Here is a 19,883-nt window from a genome sequence, read left to right as displayed (position 1 = left end):
ACATAGCCCTGACCTGACTCCCTGGTCTTTCCAACTATTCTCTTTTTAAGTTTTTGGTACTGGGGATTGAACCCAGGGCCACTTTACCACTGAGCTACATCCCCAGCCCTTTTTATTTTTTTATTTTGAGACAGGGCCTTGTTAAATTGCTAAGGGTCTTGCTAAGTTTCAAGGTAGGTCTCAAATTGCAGTCCTTCTGCCTCAGGCTCCTGGGTTGCTGGCAGCAGAGGCATGTTCCATTGCACCTGGCGCAGCTATTGTCTGAGGATCAATATCCTTTTTTAAAATTGTAGTAAAATATACTCAATGTATAATTTACCAATTTAGAGTACAATTTAGCGTTATTAAATATATTTATGATGTTGTACAATCATCACCATATCTATCTGGTAACTCTTGTATAACTGAAACTCCTGGATCCATTAAACAATAATTCCCCTTCTCCCACCCTCCAGCCCTTGGCCTCCACCATCCTACTGTCTCTATGCTTTTGACCATTCTATTCGCATATAAGTAGAATCATACAGCATGTGTCTTTGTACTGGTCTGTTTCATCTAGTATAATGTCCCTAAGGTTCACCCCTGTTGTAGCATGTGTTAGAATCACTTTCTTTTTTAAGGCTCAAAAATATCCCATTGTATGAATATACCACATCCTGCTTCTCTATTCATCAGATGGTTGCTTCTACTCTTTGGCTCTTATGAATAATGGTGCTATGAACATCGGTGTATAAATATCTCTCTGACACCCTGCTGTCAATACTTTTCAGTGTATAACCAGAAGTGCAATTGCTGAATCACAATATAATACTACTTTCTAACTTTTTTTTTTTGAACTGCTACATTGTTTTCCACAGTGGCTGAACCATTTTACGTTTCTCCCAACAGGGCCCAATATTTACTTGTTAAATCCCATAGTGATTAATTTAGCCAAAGGGGTAGTTCCGGCTGAGATCTCCTCCTCCTCCTCCTCCTCCTCCTCCTCCTCCTTCACCTTCTTTTTGAGGCAGGTCTTTGCTAAGTGGCCTAGGCTGGCATTGAACTTGCAATCTTCCTGCCTTAGCCATAGGTATGGCCATGGTATCTGGCTGCTGAGATACATACTCCAGTATCTTCTTAAGAAAGGATGAATGAAAAATACATTCTTTTGAGTCCTTATAGATCTAAAATTTTCTGGCTTCATACTTGATGTACAGTTTGGATGAGCATAAAACTCTGAAATTGAAAGCAATTTCCCCCACGCGTTGTGGAGGGCCTGTTTTTATCGTCTGTCCACTTTCAGTGAACTTTCTTTTCACTGTTGAGAAATTTGCCACACTGATCTCGTAACCTTAGAGCCTTTGCATGATGCCTGACCCTGCTTTTCCCTCTCGGCAAGTTTTTAGGATCTTTTCATTTCACAACCATTGTACTGGCCACTTAGTAAGTCCTTCCATTCTAGAGCTCCTCGTGTCCTTCAGTCCTGGGGTTTGGTGTTGACCTCAGGTGTAGAAGGTTGACAAGACCACACAACTCAGTTCACGGCACGTCATCATCATTTGTTCAAAAGGCACTTCTTTGATTTCTTAATACCTCTGGTTCCCTAAGAACAAGACCTTTATATCTTTGGGGGCTTCTCTCCTCTCATCATCCATCACGTTGATGCTATTTATATTTTTTTCTTTTTTGCTAGCTTGTTTTTTAGGCACTACATTGTCCAGCTTTCTTTTGTATTTAGTCACCTGTACTTTTTTTCCCCTCCACAGTGTGAGGGTTATATAGGTCATATGTGCATCAGTTGCCTTATTGTTACCCCATCACAGGGTACCACGGCACAGCCTGGCCTGGCTGGGTCAGTCTCAGCAGCATCTGGCGCTTCTCATGATTTTGTTGTTGTTGTTGTTGTTGTTCTGTTATTGTTCCTGCTTATTCACCAAATTTGGGCTTTTGTATGGTTCTCCCTTGATGATTCTCTGCTGCCCCCACTCTATTATCCCTATTTTGAATTATCTGAAGTGATTCTCTAATTTTCTTCCCTTTGCTCTCTCCCCTTGTTCATTTATCGGTCATTTTGTTCTTCCTGGAATAGTCCCTGAATTTATCTCCCAACTCTTCCAATGATTAATGTTGGTGGTTGTATCTGTCACAATTACGTTTGATCACAAATAAAAAAATCTCAAAATAATAGTGGCTTCATCTAACTCATACAAAAGGAGCCAGAGGTGGGCAGTTCAGGGCTGCCGTGGCCACTTCATGGTCCTAAGTGACTCGAGCTCCTTCTGTCTTTTTTCTTTACCATTCTTAGCACATTATTCCATGATCCACAATGTAGCTGTTGGAGGCTTGGCATCACCTTCATATTCCAAGCAATAGTTAAAAGGAAGGGAAGATGCACAAAGGAGCAAACCTGCAAGCAGAGGCATCTGGGGAAGCCTTTCTTAGTAGTCCTGTTCCAGGCTCCTGGGATTTAGTGGTTGGCATTGAGTCAAATGATGGTAACGAGCTCAAGGGAGGCTGGGGAGTGTCTTTTTACCTGGTCATCCTGCTACTTCATATAAAATTGTATATTTTTGGTTTTTTGTTTTTCCTTAAGAAAGAAGGGGAAACAGGGTAGCAACACATAGTCTATGCCACATTTATCTTGTTTTTATTTGTTTTATTGTCTAAATCTTTTCCTCCTAATTTGAACATCACCCATTCTTGTTTTAAGAGTGCAAGGACTTCTCTTATCTCTGATGTTATTGCTTAGCTCCCCACTTTTAAAGTCTCTTTCTGTTCCTATCATTGTTCCTCTTTTCTCTTTGGTTTTCTTCTTGCTCTCTATTGTTTTGGAGCTTTATTAAAATATCTGTTGATCTTTTGATTTCTTTTTAGACTTACAGGTAGAGTGCAAGTAGCCGTATGTACTATGGGATCCACATCTGCCCAGTTCAATCAACTGTGGATGGAAAATAGTTGACAAAAAAAGTTCTCATAGTTGCTTCCATGTACTATATAGTTAGGCCTGTGGTGGTCGTGTCTGTGAAGAACATACAAATTCTTTTTTTTTTTTCTTATTATTCCTTTAGCAATGTAGCTTAACAAGAATTTACATAGCATTTACATTGTATTAGGTACTATAAGTAATCTAGATAGGATTTAATATATGGGAGGATGTATATAGGTTATTTGCAAATACTCTACCATTTATATATGGCACTTGAACATCTGTAGATTTCAGTATCTGTGGGGATCCTGAAACCCATGTCCCCATGGTCACTAAGGGATGGATGAGCGTGCTCAAAAGCTCTCTTCATGGCAGGGTTTGTTGGTTGGAGCACCTCACTGTAGAATAATAGGAGTCCCTGACCTCTTCATTGTATGAACCCAGATGTGAATATCTAGAGGTTTTTCTCTGGGGCTCTTTTATTTCTCCAGAGTCCTTTCATCTCTTTCCTGGGGGACACGCCAATGGCTGCTTACATTCTGGGGGCAGGGTGAGATAATGGAGAGGGGGATTCTGTTGTTTAGGAGATGGACATTCATTCCCCACTCTTTGCTATGCCTGCTGCACCAAGCCTGGCACTCTGGCTGGGTTTCTTCAGAGGAAAGCCCCCTGGGGCAGGTGTTGGGCAGGAGAAGGGATTGTTGCTTGGTTATATGGGCAGAGGGGAGGATCTTAGAGTACAACAGATGGAGACTGGCCACTGGCTCTCTGCACCTGGCCGCTTAAGGGACATGGTGCTTCCTGGTCCTGAACTTTGCTGGGTGCTTACAGGGAGTGGGAGGCTCCCTGTAAGCACCCTCCATAGGGCCTGGGGCTGGTGCTCCTCTGCTCTGCTCAGACTGTCACCACTGTCACCTTTCCATCTTCCAAGCCTTGTTTCTCTTTCCTCTCTCTTTCCCTTTGTATGTAAGTTTATGCCTATTTTATGCCTTTTCTGTCTCCTCAGTGGCTTTTTAGGAGAGACATGTTGTCAGTTTACAACACTTAATGAATGAAATGGTCACTACCCAGCTGCCCAGGTTTTGGTATTTGCGCTCTTCCTGACCATTCTCTCTGCCTCTCTCTTTGCTGCCTTTTCCCTCATCATCTTGCACCTGGTCTTTTGCTAAGTCTCAAAATTTGTCTCCTGCCTCTGGGCTCTTCCCCCACATCCCATTCCTCTTCTACTCTGCCCACTAAGTGATCTTTTGCTCTTTCCTAAAATCTTTTGCTGGGCATAGTGGTGCATGCCTGTAATCCCAGTGGCTTGGGAGGCTGAGGCAGGAGGATCTCAGATTCAAAGCCAGCCTCAGCAACTTAGCAAGCCCCTAAGCAACTCAGCGAGACCCTGTCTAAAAATTAAAAATTAAAAAAGGGCAGGCAGTATAGCCCAGTGGTAAAGCACCCCTGGATTCAATCCCTGGTACAAAACAAAACAAAACAAAAAAAACCTTTGCTGGAATCTAATATCTACACTAAAATCCTAGATCCTTTGTGATTTGCATGATTTCTCACATCCTGCCCTGCCCTAACTTCCTGGCTGCTTTTATCATGACAACCCATGCACTGTAAGTTTCAGCTGCACCCAAACTAGTGCCCTAAACACATCACATTCTGTGCTTCCTGCTTTTGCGTATCCTGTTCAAATTGCTTTAGCTCTTCTTTCTTTCTCCATTTGGAAAAGTCTGACTTTAAACTTTTTTAAGACTTTCACCTCTTCTGAGAAATGTTCTCTGATTTCCTCCACTGTGTAACATTTGATTCCTGCTAGTAGTATCAACTATTTTTACATTACATTTACATCACATTTGTCTGCAAGCCTATTATCTGTGTATCTTAAGGACAATAAATATTAGTTTTATTGAATGTCTTTGCCACTAGACTTGAGCTTCCCTTGGTCACAAACCATGTCTTTGCACATCTGCCTTCATCCCAGTATTCATTTCATCAATGAACACATGGCCTAATTCATAAGAAACACAGCAAGTGTCATAAACTTTGTATAGAAGTTAAGAGAACAGGTTTAAAGCCAGATAAATCTGGGTTTGTATTCTGTCTTGAACAAGTACCCAACTTCTCAAAGTGTTTTATTAAAAAAAAAATAATAATAATAATAATAATGCCCAACTCTGAACTTAGGAATGAAATAATCCTTATCAAGGGCTTACTTGGTAGTAAGTCAGGACATACTTGGTAAATGATGGGCAACTAAACAGATACAGCTAAAAAATCGAATTGTCAATCAGTAAAATAGACTAGGAAGAGTTAAACTGGGGCTGGGGTTGTGGCTCAGTGGTAGAGCACTCGTCTAGCATGTATGAGGCACTGGGTTTGATCCTTAGCACCACATAAAAAAAAATAAAATAAAGGTATTGTGTCCAGCTATAACTTAAAAAATATATTTTTAAAAAAGAGTTAAACTGTTATAAGAACCTAATCTTTGACAACCCAGATGTCATCAAATCACAGTTGAATAAATCATTCTTGAGAGTAAATGGATTAAAAAATAGCTTGGGACTATACCTTATATATGCATGGATTCCTTATTTATAACAGCTGCGCAAGAGAGATATTTCTGACTATTGTGGACATCATCAAAAACAAAATGGATCTGATTAAATAGAAATAAAAAACATTTGAATAACACAGTGTCACAGAAGGAAATGATTATTCTGACAATCACAACTGATAAAAGCACAACTTCCAAAGCATATTCTTTAAAAAGCATAGGAAAGTCAAAATCCAGATTCTAAAAAGGGGTCAGGAGAGATGAATACACGTTTACATTTGAAAAAAAAATCAGTCCCCAGATTCATTCATGTTCATTCAACAAACTAAATATTGTTAGGAACTAGAAATACCCATCATTTACCGAGTATGTCCTATCTGACTTACTACCAAGTAAGCGCTTGATAAGGATTATTTCATTCCTAAGCTCAGAGTTGGGCATTATTATTATTATTATTTTTTAATAAAACACTTTGAGAAGTTGGGCACTTGTTCAAGACAGAATACGAACCCAGATTTATCTGGCTTTAAACCTGTTCTCTTAACTTCTGTACAAAGTTTATAACACTTGCTGTGTTTCTTATGAATTAGGCCATGTGTTCATTGATGAAATGAACACAAATCACTTTTATGATATCATTGCATATATGTTAAGTTACCAAAATTTAGATTAAAAATGGTAGGTCTGTGGAAATCAGGTATATGTACACTTTGCTGGAAAAAACTGATATGCTCTTCCTAGAACTATTGATTAAAGTTTCTCTTCAATTTGGGAAATTTTGGCCAATTTGTTTCTTCAAATATTTTTTTCCTGCCCTTTCTCTGCTGCCCCATGGGGCCCATTGTACATTTGTTAGTACACATTGTCCTGTAGGTCTCTGAGGCTCTGTTCCTTTTCCTTCCTACTTTCCCCTCTGTTCTTCACTTTGGATCATTCCTATTGCTCTATTTTCAAGTTTGCTGATCCTTTCTCCTTCTCAAATCAGCTGAGGAGCCCATTTAGTAAATTTTTCATCTCTGATATTGTGGTTTTTAACTCTTTACTTTTCCTCTGGTTCTTTTTAGTAGTTTACATTTGTGTATTGATATTCCCTATTTTTAAAGTCATTGTCATCATATCTGCTTTGGATCATTGACATTGTATTTTTCTTTAATTCTTTGAACATATTTAAAAATGACTGCTTTGAGGTCTTTGTGTGCCAAATCTAACATGTAGGCCTAATGCACAGTCAGCATCTCATGTTTTTCTTTTTTTTAATTTTTAATTTTTATTTTTGGTCTTGAGAATGGGTCACAGTTTCCTGTTTCATCGCGTGTCTTATAAAATCTTTGGTTGAAAACTGGACAGTGTGGGTAAATTGCAGCAGTTCTTGATTCTGATGTTTATTTCTGAGTTTTTATATATCGGTTTCATTTGTGTGTTTTTGTAAATTGCCTGGATTTGAACTGTGGAATCCATCTCCCTGTGGTATGTGGCTGCTGATGTCTTTAGTCAGTTTTTTATTCTCATTTTAATGAGCTTCCTAGGAGGTTGCCCCTGTGTCTGTATAATTCATAAAGCTTCCACTCTCTACTAGTCCATCTGTGTGTGGGCTGGGAAGCACGAAGTTTCAGCCAGTTCTTGTCTCCCCTGGCTTTTACTTTTTGCCAGGCTCTCTCAGGTCTTCCCAGTCATGGACATTGTTTTCCTGACATTCAGGAAAATATGGGAAGTTATTTGGTCCCTTCATGGCTTTTTCACCTCCAGGCTCTCTCCATTACATTTCTGGCTGGTCTATTGATCATCCTAGCTGGGTCTGTACCCTCATTCTTGCAAATCTAAGGACTTTCCCTGTCCATTTTTCTACTGTACTTATACTATTCAACTTACAAGGGTAGCTTTCCCCCACCCCTGATCCAAGTTATTTATTCCCTTTGGCAGCAAAACTGCTGGTGTCTGACCAGCTCCATACTGGAAAGAACTGGGACAGGAAAGGGAGCCGCTTGGGCAGGAAGGTCAGAGACTCTCACTGTTCTTACCCTTAGTTTCAGCAATTTTTGACAAATAAATGCTTTTCAGTTTGATGTCTTCATTTGGTAAGTTTCTAGAGCCCTGAAGTGGTTGTGTTTGACTACTTTGTTTCATTTTGTACTTATTTGGGGGGAAGAAAATTTACTGGCCTCTTCACACTACCATAACTGGAAGTCCTTCGGTATATTCTTTCTGAAGAGTGATATTTCAAGAATAAACAAGAAATATAAAATTGTATAATTGCCCTGATATAGTAAATCTGTTCAGAAGAATTGTGTTTCAAGGAAAACTGTACAACAAACCAAAAACTGCGTATAAGAAGTCTAAAGTTACTGGTGATGATGAGCCTCAAGTGTGACTAAGGGGAGTTGATAGTTGAGACAAGTGAAGGATTGGGGGATTGTGGATGTGGTGTGAGATTCCTAGTGGGTATGAGGATTTGATCCCTGCCAAGATAAAAACTTTAAAAAGATTGTTAGAGGAGGACTTGAAGGAACTCAGAAAACAGGGCATTAAGTAAGTTGTTTATGTAGAGAGCACCATGAAGTCACCCAGAATGATTATGTAGTAGCATTGCGGGAATCAGACCAGTCAAGAAATGGCAAACGGCACTCAGAATGTGGGAGAACTCAAACTTTATTTTACAGTGGTGGGCCCAGGGGAGACCAGACACCAAATTCTGAGCCCCCATCTCCAGTTTCTCACAGCATTTATAGGTCATCTGGTGCCAGAACATTTCTAGTGTACACCATAGAAGGCTGTGCGCATGGGGTTCTAGCAGGAACCACGGCTACAGTGCAATAAGGGGAAACTGGCTCCTCTCACAAAGCCTCAACAGGAGCATTTACACTTTGAAGAGGAGTAGATTCCTAGATGTAGAGACTTATAATCCAAAAGGTAGTGGTCTATGGGGTTGATTAGGTTTCCTGAAGAAGGCCTGACTAAAGGCCAGGGGAACTCTCCCTTTCCCAGGCACTAGTTTTCTTGGCAGTGTTCCTTCCATCCAGGGCTGGTTTGTCATCCATCACAGTAGAGACAGAAAGATGCTGAGTCAGGGGCTGAAACCTGGACCAAGAGAAGGGGGAGTAACCAGGAAGTTGGGAAAGATCAGCAAAGATAAAGGGCAGGGAGTGAAATAATCTGAAGGAATGTGCTTCAGGGGGCTAGGTCAGAAAGTCGCAGTAACTAGAGAGGAAGGAAGATTTGTAATAGGAATACTTAATGAATGCCAGCTACGTGCCAAGGCCTGCACTTAAGACAGACATGGACGCTGTAATCCAATGGACCTAGAAGTATATAAATAACCATACAACTACAAATAATGGTGTGTTCTATGAAGGAAAGAAAATGGATCATAAGGAAATATTAATGGTATGAAGGAACAAATTTTGATTTCTGTGTTGGGGACCAATTTCTGGGAGGAAGTGATATTGAGCTGAGATCTGAGGGATGAATAGGAGTTAGACAAGTTGGGAGTTAGGGGATCCATGGCAAAATGGGTCGCAGCTGGATTCCTAGGGCCAACCCCTCAGAAGCAGCTGAGATGCAGAAGAAGACTGCTGCTTGAGACAGGGTCAGGATACACAGCGGGGAGGGGCTGGGCAGAAGAGATAGCATACTCAAAGCATTTTTGCTGCATCAGGAATTGGGACTGGAGAATGGAGAGTTAGGGAGCTGACAACCATATTTCCTGAGCAACAAACTATGAAGGTTTAGTGTTGAAATGAGTATTGTTAGAAATACCCGGGAGCCACAAGGAATCAAACACATACTCAGAAGTAGCTCAGCAAGGCCAACTTTACTTCTGCAGGAGGGTGTGCTACAAAACAAGTCTGGCAAACAAACACACTTGGGCAGGAAGTCTGCTTGTTTTTATCCCTAACACAGCACTTCTCCTTGCTCTAATAGGAGGAGCTCAGGGCTACAATCTATGCAATTGGCTAATTTGAAAATTGGGGTGGGCACAGGGAAGGGCTGTAGTTAAAATGGCTACAATCGACTCTTCTATCCCAATTAAGACTGAAGACTATATTCTGAAAATGGACCACTGGACTTTCTATTTCTCACAGTATAAATATACAGCAAAGTTAATCCAACATACCATTTGTTTGAAATAACCATTGCAGCATTCATGGTAGTTAGACCATCTTGCTAAACAATCTATATGCATTTTCATGATTAAATTGGTCATTTCTGGAACCAGGTATATGAGGAAGACAGAACCACATAATACATGGCATGTTTTTGAGAAACCCCAATGTGCCTGAACTCCTTGGAGGATGAAGTGGGACCATACATGCATTTATGACCAGACCCTTTTCCCACTCAGTCCCCTCAACCACCAGAAGAGGGAATCAAAGGAACCATTCTCCCTTCCTCTTTCTCCTTCTTCATCTTCTAGTCTAAACCTGAGATGAGGCTGACCTGAGCTTACCTTCAGAGTCAGCAGATAGCAAAAACACTCTTGCAGTAGACAAAAGCCAACCCAACCCATCTGTGCAGGTGGTCACATCTAAGGGCTAAGAATACCAGGGGAGATCTGAACTTCCATTTCCCCAGATGGCAAATCTAAATGGATGTGCAGTGGGTTTCAGGGAAGCTTCCATTTCTACTCCGCCCCTCCCTTCCCTTTCCTATCAGATCCTTGGTGGATAGGAGGCCACTAACCCTTCCTTATTCTCTTTTCCAAGAGCAAGTGATAGGAGTTGTCTTCAGGCTGAGTTATAACATTGGGGTAGAGGAACTTAGGCATATTTGCTTATATATAAATACAGCAGAGTATAAAAATGTTGGGTAGCAAATTTGTAATCAAGGATTTGGCTAATTTATTTATTAGACTTCTCCCTGAAGCCCAGACTTCAGGAACAAGAAATCCAGAGGAGACCAACTACTTTCTACACCCGCATGTGCAACCCCTGGGTCTCCCTGCTAGGGGTGAGTAACTTCATCTTGATCTCAATTATCTTGAAAAATAATTCAGGAGGAGGATGTGTGATTTGAGGAGGAAAAGGGCTAATTAGGAGCAAAGTGATTTAATTGCTTTCTGTATTGAAATTTAGATGAGACTACATTTGGCAAGATTTACATTTAATGGATCACTTATTTAATCAATTATTTACTTACTAAATAATTATACCTGATAACCTCTGGGTTACATTGGGTTCATACAAACATGTTGCTTGTGAGGAGGAATGGGACAAGGAACTAGGATAGGATACCTGTTTGTGAATAATTTTGATTAAATAATTTCAGAGGTATTTGTTATCCCAAATATGTACTTAAGTGAGGTTTCTTGAATTATGAGTGAACTTCAGTTGTTCAGACTTTGGCAGTGATCAGTTGATGAGAGAGACTAATGTTTCTCAAGCCCTTGACTTGCTTACCATATGGAAAACTGTTAGGTAACTTGTCTTCCAACTGTTCCTGTAGGCAATTGGGTCCCTTCTCATCGTGTTTGTGATCCAGTGGGTCTATACCCTGGCTAACGTTGGTGTGGCTGCCATCGTGTACCTCTACATCGGCCACGCCAGTCCAGGGCTTCACCTTGGTAATTTTTACTTTCTGACTTCTGACAATATGTACTGACTTGCTAAGTATATTAGGAATCTTCTCTTTGCTATTTCTGATTTTAGCATAAATATAAAATTTATGCTTCCTTTAATCTTAAGAACACTAAATGATACAGAGTAAACATATTATCAACTGCATACTGTTGACATTAACCAAGATTCTAATGTAAGCCTCTTAAAATAATGCTAACTTCCTGATCCTATAATGCACATGATCTAATTAATCAATTTCCCACTATGTATCTATATATAATTTAAAAAACATTTTCTAAAATTATGGTTTATTTGTTTTTCCAAAGTTATTTAAAGTTATTATATGAGATATTTTTTGTAAACCTACACCAAAGAAAGGATGGGTTTTTAAAAAAGATTGATAACCATATAGAAATAAATAGACAAGCAAAAGGAAGTCTAATAGAGGAAGGAGAATGGGGGATGGGGTGAATGGGAAGGAAAAAGGAGGGATGATGAACTGAAATTGATTTCCATGTATGTATGAGTTTTTTGGGGATGAACTCAACTACAATGTACAAGTATAGAGGTATAAAGTTCTAGTAGTAAAAAAATGAATCAAGAACTCCTATTCAAATCAGTGTATTTAATATCAGAATTATTTGGCCAGTATCAATAGCAGTCTCACTTCCTGCCGTAGTTCTAACATTTTTACATGTTGAGCTGTGTGATTAACTTAATGCCTGCTGAAAACTTCCCAAGGGCCAGATCCTCTGAGTGTTGCAAGGATGAAAGAAACATGTTCCCTACTCTCAAAGAGTGTGTGGTCTAGTGGGGAGATTTCATAGCATGCATTCAACACATGTTGGTGTGAATCTAAAAATATTATTAAAAATTAATAATATGGATAATATTAAAAGCATCATACAAAATGTTGAACTCCTAAGACAGAAGTATAATTTAGAAAAAAAATTTTGGAAGCTGCATATCGGTACAAAGTCCTTAATAGGCTGCCTCAGGCAGTATTACAACAAAGAGGGGAAAACTGTGCTTATGGTGTGTGTGTGTGTGTGTGTGTGTGCGTGCGTGTTGAGGTGCACATTCACCTGATTAAAATGCGACTCTAGATGCCTATGTAGAAGCTTCATAAATATTTATATGTCTGTCTTCCCTGCAGGATTAGCCTCCAACTTCAGTTTTTTCCGATGGATACGATCTCTTCTGATGCCCTCCTACAGGTCTGTGCCAATTTTGGGACTGGTACCAGGATGGATGAGTGTCCCTGGGTCCTGGGAAGTGCTAAGTGATCCCATTCCTGGCTGGACTGAACTGCAATGTGGAAACCTGATCCCTGAGAGCCTCCAGGAGGCTCACCTTTCTCCTCACTGCCCTGCACCACACCAGTCCCCAGCTTCAGCTCATCAGAAGCTTTCCCCAGTTCATGTCCGCTTCCCTTCTTATCCTCAGTCATTATGCACAGGAGGGTTGTCTAGATTCTGATTGCTGGGATGGCAACTCAGGAGAGCTACTCGCAGTGAGTTCATGGTCTAGGACATTAGCATCAGCACCTAAGCATATAGAAGATTAAAGCCAAAGGAAATGTGAAAGTAGAACTCCTATTCCTCTCTCTCCAGGCAGAGATAGCTCATGTCACTGTGTTGGTGACAGTGCAGAAAACAACCTCAGAAATAAAGTAGGGATCCTGGAGAATTGCTCCACATTCAGATAGAGATACCCAGGGAAGGGAATCAACTTTCCTGAGACACATGAGAAGGCTTCAGAGAGAAGGTAAGGTTCCACATGGCCCTGATCAGTGTAGATCAGTGTCAGAGTGCTGTCTAACATGCACAAGGTTGAGAGTGCACTGTCCCTTGGCCCTAATCTTTCTCCTTCCCCTCCACTCTGTAGTGCTGACACTTCCTCACCTTTTAAAACCTCAGGATTCTGGGGAATCATCCCACTGTTCCATCCTCTTTCAATATCAGTGAGGGGCCAAAGCTGCAGACTGGGAAAATCTAGGCAGAACCCATCCAACCAAGTGTTTACTAGGTTTCATTTTGTGGTTTTTTGGTTTGGTTTGGTTTGGTTTTGGGTACCAGGGATTGAGCTAGAGTGCTTAACCACTGAGCCACATCCACAGCCCTTTTTATGTTTTATTTTGAGTCAGAGTCTTACTAAGTTACTTAAGGTCTTGCTAAATTACTGAGGCTGGCTTTGAACTCACAATCTTCCAGCCTCAGTCTCCTAAGCTTCTGGGATTACAGGTTTGTGCCACCACACCTGGCGTGGGTTAGTTTGTTTATTTTTGAAAGCTCTTGATATATGGTTTGCATTTGCCAGGATTCCCACCTTCCATGCCCAATGATGTGTAACTTTAGAATTTCCCAACTTCCTGTTTTTATTGTGGTAAAATACACATAAGAAAGACTTTACCTTCTTAACCATTTTTAAATGTACCATTCAGTGGTGTTAAGTTCACTCACGTTGTCATGTAACCACCATCACAACACAACTCCAGAATTTTTTAATCTTCATAAACTGACACACATACCCATTATACCATCACTCCTCATTTCCCAGAATCCCTCCAAGGACAGCTCTTGGCCAACACTACCGATCTGTTCACGTTGGCAGAGGAAATGAAACCTTGATGCTGGAGCTTGGATAAAGAAAAAGGAGCAGCACTTTAGAAACCAACAGGGAGGGAGTCACACACTGAGGGAGGAACAAAGGGTGGAGTGTGTTGAGGAGACGCCGTCATCTGCATGGGTGTCTATGTCCTGTGTGGGGCTCCAGGAAGGGTGGGCGGCCTGTCTTCCTCTCATCCAGTCTGAGGCACAAGGCTGGGTGACTCAGCTCATGCATACCCATACTGATCTCTGCAACCTGGTCCTGAGGACAAGTAGAGTAGAAGTGGAAATGGATTCTGTGTGGAAGTGGCCTACACGTTCTTGAGCTGTGGTTGGTGTGTGGGTGATGACATTTTGATGTGGTCTGATTTACAAGAATATTTTAGGTCATTTCCAGTTTTAAAGCCTAAGGATGGCCATGGGAGGTCACCACTGGTTGGTGGTACCCCAAATTCTTGGAATTTTACCTTGAAGGTCACTGTAGTCCTGTGTAGGAAGAATGATGTATTAGAAAGAGATTGATCTAGAAAAGGACAGTTCTCAGGATTCATAGCCGTCTTGGTGCCAGGGCTAGTGAAGTGGGCAGTGAGCCTCAGCTAAGTCAGCGTCAGAGCTGCTGGGCTCATGGAAGATGCTGGGCCATATATTGTGGTTATTCAGGAGGGGAAAGGACCAAGAAATGGTGACTCATTTAAAATAGAAATTGGTAGCTGAGTTTTCTGTTTTGTGGTTTTGAGGCCTCCCCACTATATCCCCAAATGTCCTTCAAGGTCAAAGAAGAAGAAAAATAATGTAGTCAAGTGTTCGAGTAGAAGGATTTGAGTGTAATGTCTCTGTTACACCTAGAGCTCCCATTACTAGGTGAAGTTAGCCTGGCCTCCAGAAAACTTTCTTTCCTGAAGCCTTAGCAGCTGTCCAGATGGGGATACTTAAGCCATTCTAAAGAGCAAAGTATTGTATATTATTTCCATGGACTCAAAAGAGTACAATGGCTTCATCTATTAAAAAAAGTAAAAGAAAGAAAAGATTAAAAGAATGTTAGCCAAAAAAAAAAAAAAAAGTGCATCAGCAAAACCCCTTGTGATGAATGACTGGTGTGGCATTTTGTCACTTCTTAATCTTACTTTTTAAAAAAATATTTTTAAATTGCAGGTAGACAAAGCACCTTTTATTTTATTTATTTTTATGTGGTGCTCATACTTCGCATGAGCTGGGTGAGCGCTCTACCTCTGAGCCACAACCCCAGACCCACTGATCTTACTTTTTGAAGATTCAACCTTTGTAGATGTTAATCCAGCTTTCAGGAGCTCTCAATCTATGTTATTCAAATATGTTCTCTACAAATATTGCCGTAGTCATGTGATCTGATCTTCTTATAATTGGGCATTTTACAGAGTCAGTAGAAGTTATTGCTTAAGTTCCATAGATTGATGACACTAGATTTCTATCTTTTTACAACTTTCAAATATATTCCTGATTTAAACAATTGAACCTTACTAATAGTAAAGTAGCTGGCTCTCAGTGAAGACTTAAGATCTGTAGGAACTGCAGATTTTAGGTAGAAAAACCAAGCTTATAAAAATTAAATATGGACAAAACTTCAATATCAACCTTTCTGGAAAGGTAAGAAAATGGAGGTATGTGGACATAAAGAGGCTTCCTGTGACCACTGAGCTGATTAGGGAGGGAATTGAGACCAGATCTGCCTTCTGCAGCTGTGCTGGCTGCCAGTCTGGGCTTTCCTTAATTTCCTTCTGATTCGCACTTTCCTTGGGTATCTCTAACTTTTTCTTTACGGGTTTATTCCAACTGTAATGGTATGCAGAGACTGTAGTGACAATGGAATCTATATTGGACTTGTCTTTGTTTGGAGGGCACTTGGTGTCAAAAGCTTCTGCAGTTTACCTCTTAGCTGTTAGCTATATAAACCTTAGCTCTCTGGAAATCATTCCTCATTCAACTTTCCATCCAGTAAATCAGAGAGAAGGTATTTCTTCACACTCTTCTCAATTCTCCATTCCATTATTTCATTTGATTAAAAAAAAAAAAGAGCAAAGAAAAGCTATAGAGGCCCAACACAACACAGTTTGTAAGGGGAAAACTCTCTTTATGGGTTGTCTCCCTTCAGGTTTTATGCTTTTCTACTTAAGAAGGGTAAATCAATCTTCCTCTCTCTCTCCTTGGGTAGACTATTTCTCATACTTTGAGTTCACAAACTGTTGTACATATAGCTGTCAATACTTTGGGCTGGGGTGTAGCTCAGAGGGAGCACTTGGCTAGCCTGCACAAGGCCCTGGGTTTAATCCCCAGCACTACAATAACAAACAAAAAGAGCACAATTGTGTTTTAAACATTTAAATACATGCTAAACATTAGCACAACCGATTTTATCTATCTATCTATCTATCTATCTATCTATCTATCTATTGTACCAAGGATTGAACCCAGGAGGTACTTCACCATTAAGTTACATCCCCAGTCCCCCACTTTTCAAATTTTATTTTACTTTTTTTCCCATTACTGACTCAATTTATTTAATATGTGCAGATTATAGTTAGGTAGAAAAACCAAGCTTATAAAAATTAAATATGGACAAAACTTCAATATGAACAAAATCCAAATTACATGATGATTTTAACATAACAGCTTGAATTATTTTGCTGAATCTAACCCACTGTACACAAAGATAACTAGTGAGAGAAATGCAAGCATACAGTCTGCCCCCAACTCCCGGTTCTATTTAAGTACCAGGAAGTCTCTTTGTATTAGCCACTGTCTTACACATGACCTTTCTGGGCTCCAACTCATCATCCACTTATTTTTTTTTTTTTGGTTGTATACAAAGAATATTCACATCAATTCGTGTCTTCATGCATGTACTTTTGATAATGATGTCCATCACATTCCACCATCATTTCTAATCCCTTGCCCCCTCCCTTCTCCTCCCACCCCTCTGCCCTATCTAGAGTTCATCTATTCCTCCCATGCTCCCCCTCTCTACCCCACTATGAATCAGCCTCCTTATATCAGAGAAAACATTCGGCATTTTTTGGGGGGGATTGGCTAACTTCACTTAGCATTATCTTCTCTAACTCCATCCATTTACCTGCAAATGCCATGATTTTATTCTCTTCTATTGCTGAGTCATATTCCATTGTGTATATATGCCACATTTTTTAATCCATTCATCTACTGAAGGGCATCTAGGTTGGTTGCACAGTTTAGCTATTGTGAATTGTGGCTGTGTCCCTGTACTATGCTGTTTTTAAGTCCTTTGGGTGTAGACCGAGGAGAGGGATAACTGGGTCAAATGGTGGTTCCATTTTAGGTTTTCCAAGGAATCTCCATACTGCTTTCCATATTGGCTGCTGCACCAATTTGCAGTCCCACCAGCAGTGTATGAGTATACCTTTTTCCACATATCCTCGCCAACACTTATTGTTGTTTGTATGTATAATAGCTGCATTCTGACTGGAGTGAGATGATATCTTAGTTTTGATTTGCATTTCTCTAATTGCTAGTGATGATGAACATTTTTTCATATATTTGTTGATTGATTGTATATCCTCTTCTGAGAAGTGTCTGTTCAGGTCCTTGGCTCATTTATTGATTGGGTTATTTGTTTTTTTTTGTTTGTTTGTTTGTTTTTTTTTGGTGTTTAGCTTTTTGAGTTCTTTATATACCCTAGAGATTAGTGCTCTATCTGATGTGTGAGGGATAAAAATTTGCTCCCAAGATGTAGGCTCTCTATTCACCTCCCAGATGGTTTCTTTTGCTGAGAAGAAACTTTTTAGTTTGAGTTCATCCCATTTATTGATTCTTGATTTTAATTCTTGCACTACAGGAGTCTTATTAAGGAAGTGGGGCCTAATTCGACATGATGACATGATGAAGATTAGTGCCTGCTTTTTCTTCTATTAGATGCAGGGTCTCTGGTTTAATTTCTAAGTCTTTGATCCACTTTGAGTTGACCTTTTTTAATTTTATGTTTGTTCTTCTTAGTTATGTGTGACAGTAGAATGTATTTTGACATAACATACATACAGGGAGTATAACTTCCCATTTTTGTGGTTGTATGCCATGTGGAGTTACACTGGTTGTGAATTCATATACGAACATGGGAAAGTTATATCTGATTTATTCTACTGTCTTTCCTGTTCCCATCCTCCCTCCTTTCCCACTTCTCTCTCTGGTCCAATCAGTGAACTTCCCCTGCTACCTCCCCCAGTGCCTATTGTGAGCCAGCCCTTTTTTATATTTTATTTAGAGACAGGGTATTTCTGAGTTGCTCAGAACCTCTCTAAGTTGCTGAGACTGTTTAATATATATATATATATCTTTTTGCGGGGCGGATATACTGGGGACTGAACTCAAAGGCACTTGGCCACTGAGCTACATCATCAGCCCTATTTTGTGTGTGTGTGTGTAAGTGTTTGTGTGTGTTTTTATTTAGAGACGGGGTCTCACTGAGTTGCTTAGTGCCTTGCCATTGCTGAGGCTGGCTGTGAACTCGTGATTCTCCTGTCTCAGCCTCCCAAGCTGCTGGGATTACAGGCTTGTGCCACTGTGCCCAGCTGGAGGCTGGTTTTGAACTTGCAATCCTCCTGCTTCAGTTTACAAATACATCTGTCCAGAGTAGAGTTGTCTCTGCTATTCCCTCTCTGCTTCTCCATCCTCCTTACTGTCCTCTGTGTCTCTCACTGAAGGAGCTTGCGGTCCCAGGAGCAGATCATTTTGGCACCGTCCCTGGCTAGGGTTGACATGGAGATGACTCAGCTCACCCAGGAGAACACAGACTTTGCCACTCGAGATCGCTACCACCACTCCTCCCTCATGAGTCAGGAACAGCTGATGCCTCTGTACTAGGAGCCGCGCTGGGACCCTTCCTCTCCTAGAGCTTCGCTGGGCTCAGTGGACCCAAAGAGAAACTCATGGAGCTGCTTCTTCCTGATAGGAGACCCAAGGCCTGCCTGACCTCCCGCTGCTACTTTGGATTGCTTTCTGGTCTGGAGTACCAGCCTAACCCACAGGAACAGTAGGAATGGCAGTGCCCTCCACTGTGTGGCACCCAACCTGGGGAGCTCTACTGGGACACCAGGACTTTCAGGTGATAGCAAGATGAGCAAGTGTGGAGAGCAAAATGAGATTGCTTGTTCCCAGGGCCACAATAAATGCATATTTTAAATTTATTGTATTAATTTTTTGAATACTTAATGCACTCACATGGTTCTGAATCCCAAAGTATAATCATATAGAGAGCGAAAGGTCTCCTCCCATCATTGTTTCCTGTCTGCTCGGTTCCCATCCCCTGGCACTGAGGTAACTGCAGTTCTCATACACATTTCCAGCAATTCTTTATAAATATTCAAGCAAATAGGAATGTAGATTTTTATCATTCCCTTTCTGTACACAAGGTATCTTATTATACACATGTTCTGCACCTTGCTTTTTTTTCCCCTTAACAATCTAACTCGGAGACATTTCCATATCAATACTTACAGTTTCCTCATTATTTTTCATTGTGTGGATTTTCCATAATTTATTTCACCAACTCCACAGTGATGGGCATTTTCACTCTGCCTGATCTTTTGCTGTTACAGTGAGTTCTGCAGTGAATAATCCTCTACATATATACCATCATAAAGCAATTTGTAGGATACGTTCCCAAAAGTAGAATCACAGAGTATTTATAAGCTATTATTGTTTGATGAAGGTCTTTTTAGTTAAAAATTAAATTTCTATGAGTTGCCTAATGTCAACTCATGTCGTCAAAAATATTTATAGTCCCTGACTCCCTGAGCGCCTATGCAATTGTCTTTGTGGAATGAATGGCAGAGGGGACAGGACTCATGGATGCTTTAAAAGCTCAGCCTGGCATTCATCACAAGCATCTAGCTCTGGGAGCCCAGCAGTGGCTTCCCCTGATAAGTTCGGACCTGGCCCAGGATCAGTGGTTTCAACACTGAGCCACGGAGGGAAGAACTGTTGGCTCACTTCTGGTTCTTTGATATTGGAGCTTCTCAAAAATTGGTGTGCTAAGCATTACCTGGTTTGCTTGTTCAGGCAACAGATGCCTGTACCTCACCTTAGGCCTTTTATCATTTGGGGTGGTTTCATGGGCTTTACATCTTTAACAAAGTGCTACAGGTGATTCAGTGTGGGCAGTCTTTGGACCACATTTTGGAAAACACTGACATTCATTATGGAGGTTTCTCAAAAGATTAGGAATGGACCAACCATATTACCCAGCTATATCATTCCTTGGTATT

At 40.6% G+C, this 19,883-nt stretch overlaps 1 protein-coding gene across 1 annotated transcript in view; it reads left to right on the top strand.

Moving 5' to 3' along the window:
- Positions 1 to 18,781, top strand: part of Slc12a8 (solute carrier family 12 member 8) — a 116,944-nt gene extending 98,163 nt beyond the window's left edge. The window contains exons 9-12 of the mRNA XM_046457980.1: positions 10,300 to 10,397; positions 10,893 to 11,010; positions 12,162 to 12,222; positions 18,321 to 18,781. Of these exons, the coding sequence (XP_046313936.1) occupies positions 10,300 to 10,397; positions 10,893 to 11,010; positions 12,162 to 12,222; positions 18,321 to 18,480 (437 nt within the window). The 3' untranslated portion in view covers positions 18,481 to 18,781. The remainder of the gene's footprint in view (positions 1 to 10,299; positions 10,398 to 10,892; positions 11,011 to 12,161; positions 12,223 to 18,320) is intronic.
- Positions 18,782 to 19,883: the final 1,102 nt, after the last annotated feature.

This window comes from Marmota monax, unplaced genomic scaffold, assembly GCF_021218885.2.
Source record: "Marmota monax isolate L192 unplaced genomic scaffold, Marmota_monax_Labrador192_F-V1.1 WCK01_AAM20220418_F8-fsc00052, whole genome shotgun sequence".
In the NCBI taxonomy this organism is placed as follows: domain Eukaryota; kingdom Metazoa; phylum Chordata; class Mammalia; order Rodentia; family Sciuridae; genus Marmota; species Marmota monax.
This window is presented reverse-complemented; position numbering and strand designations above follow the sequence as displayed.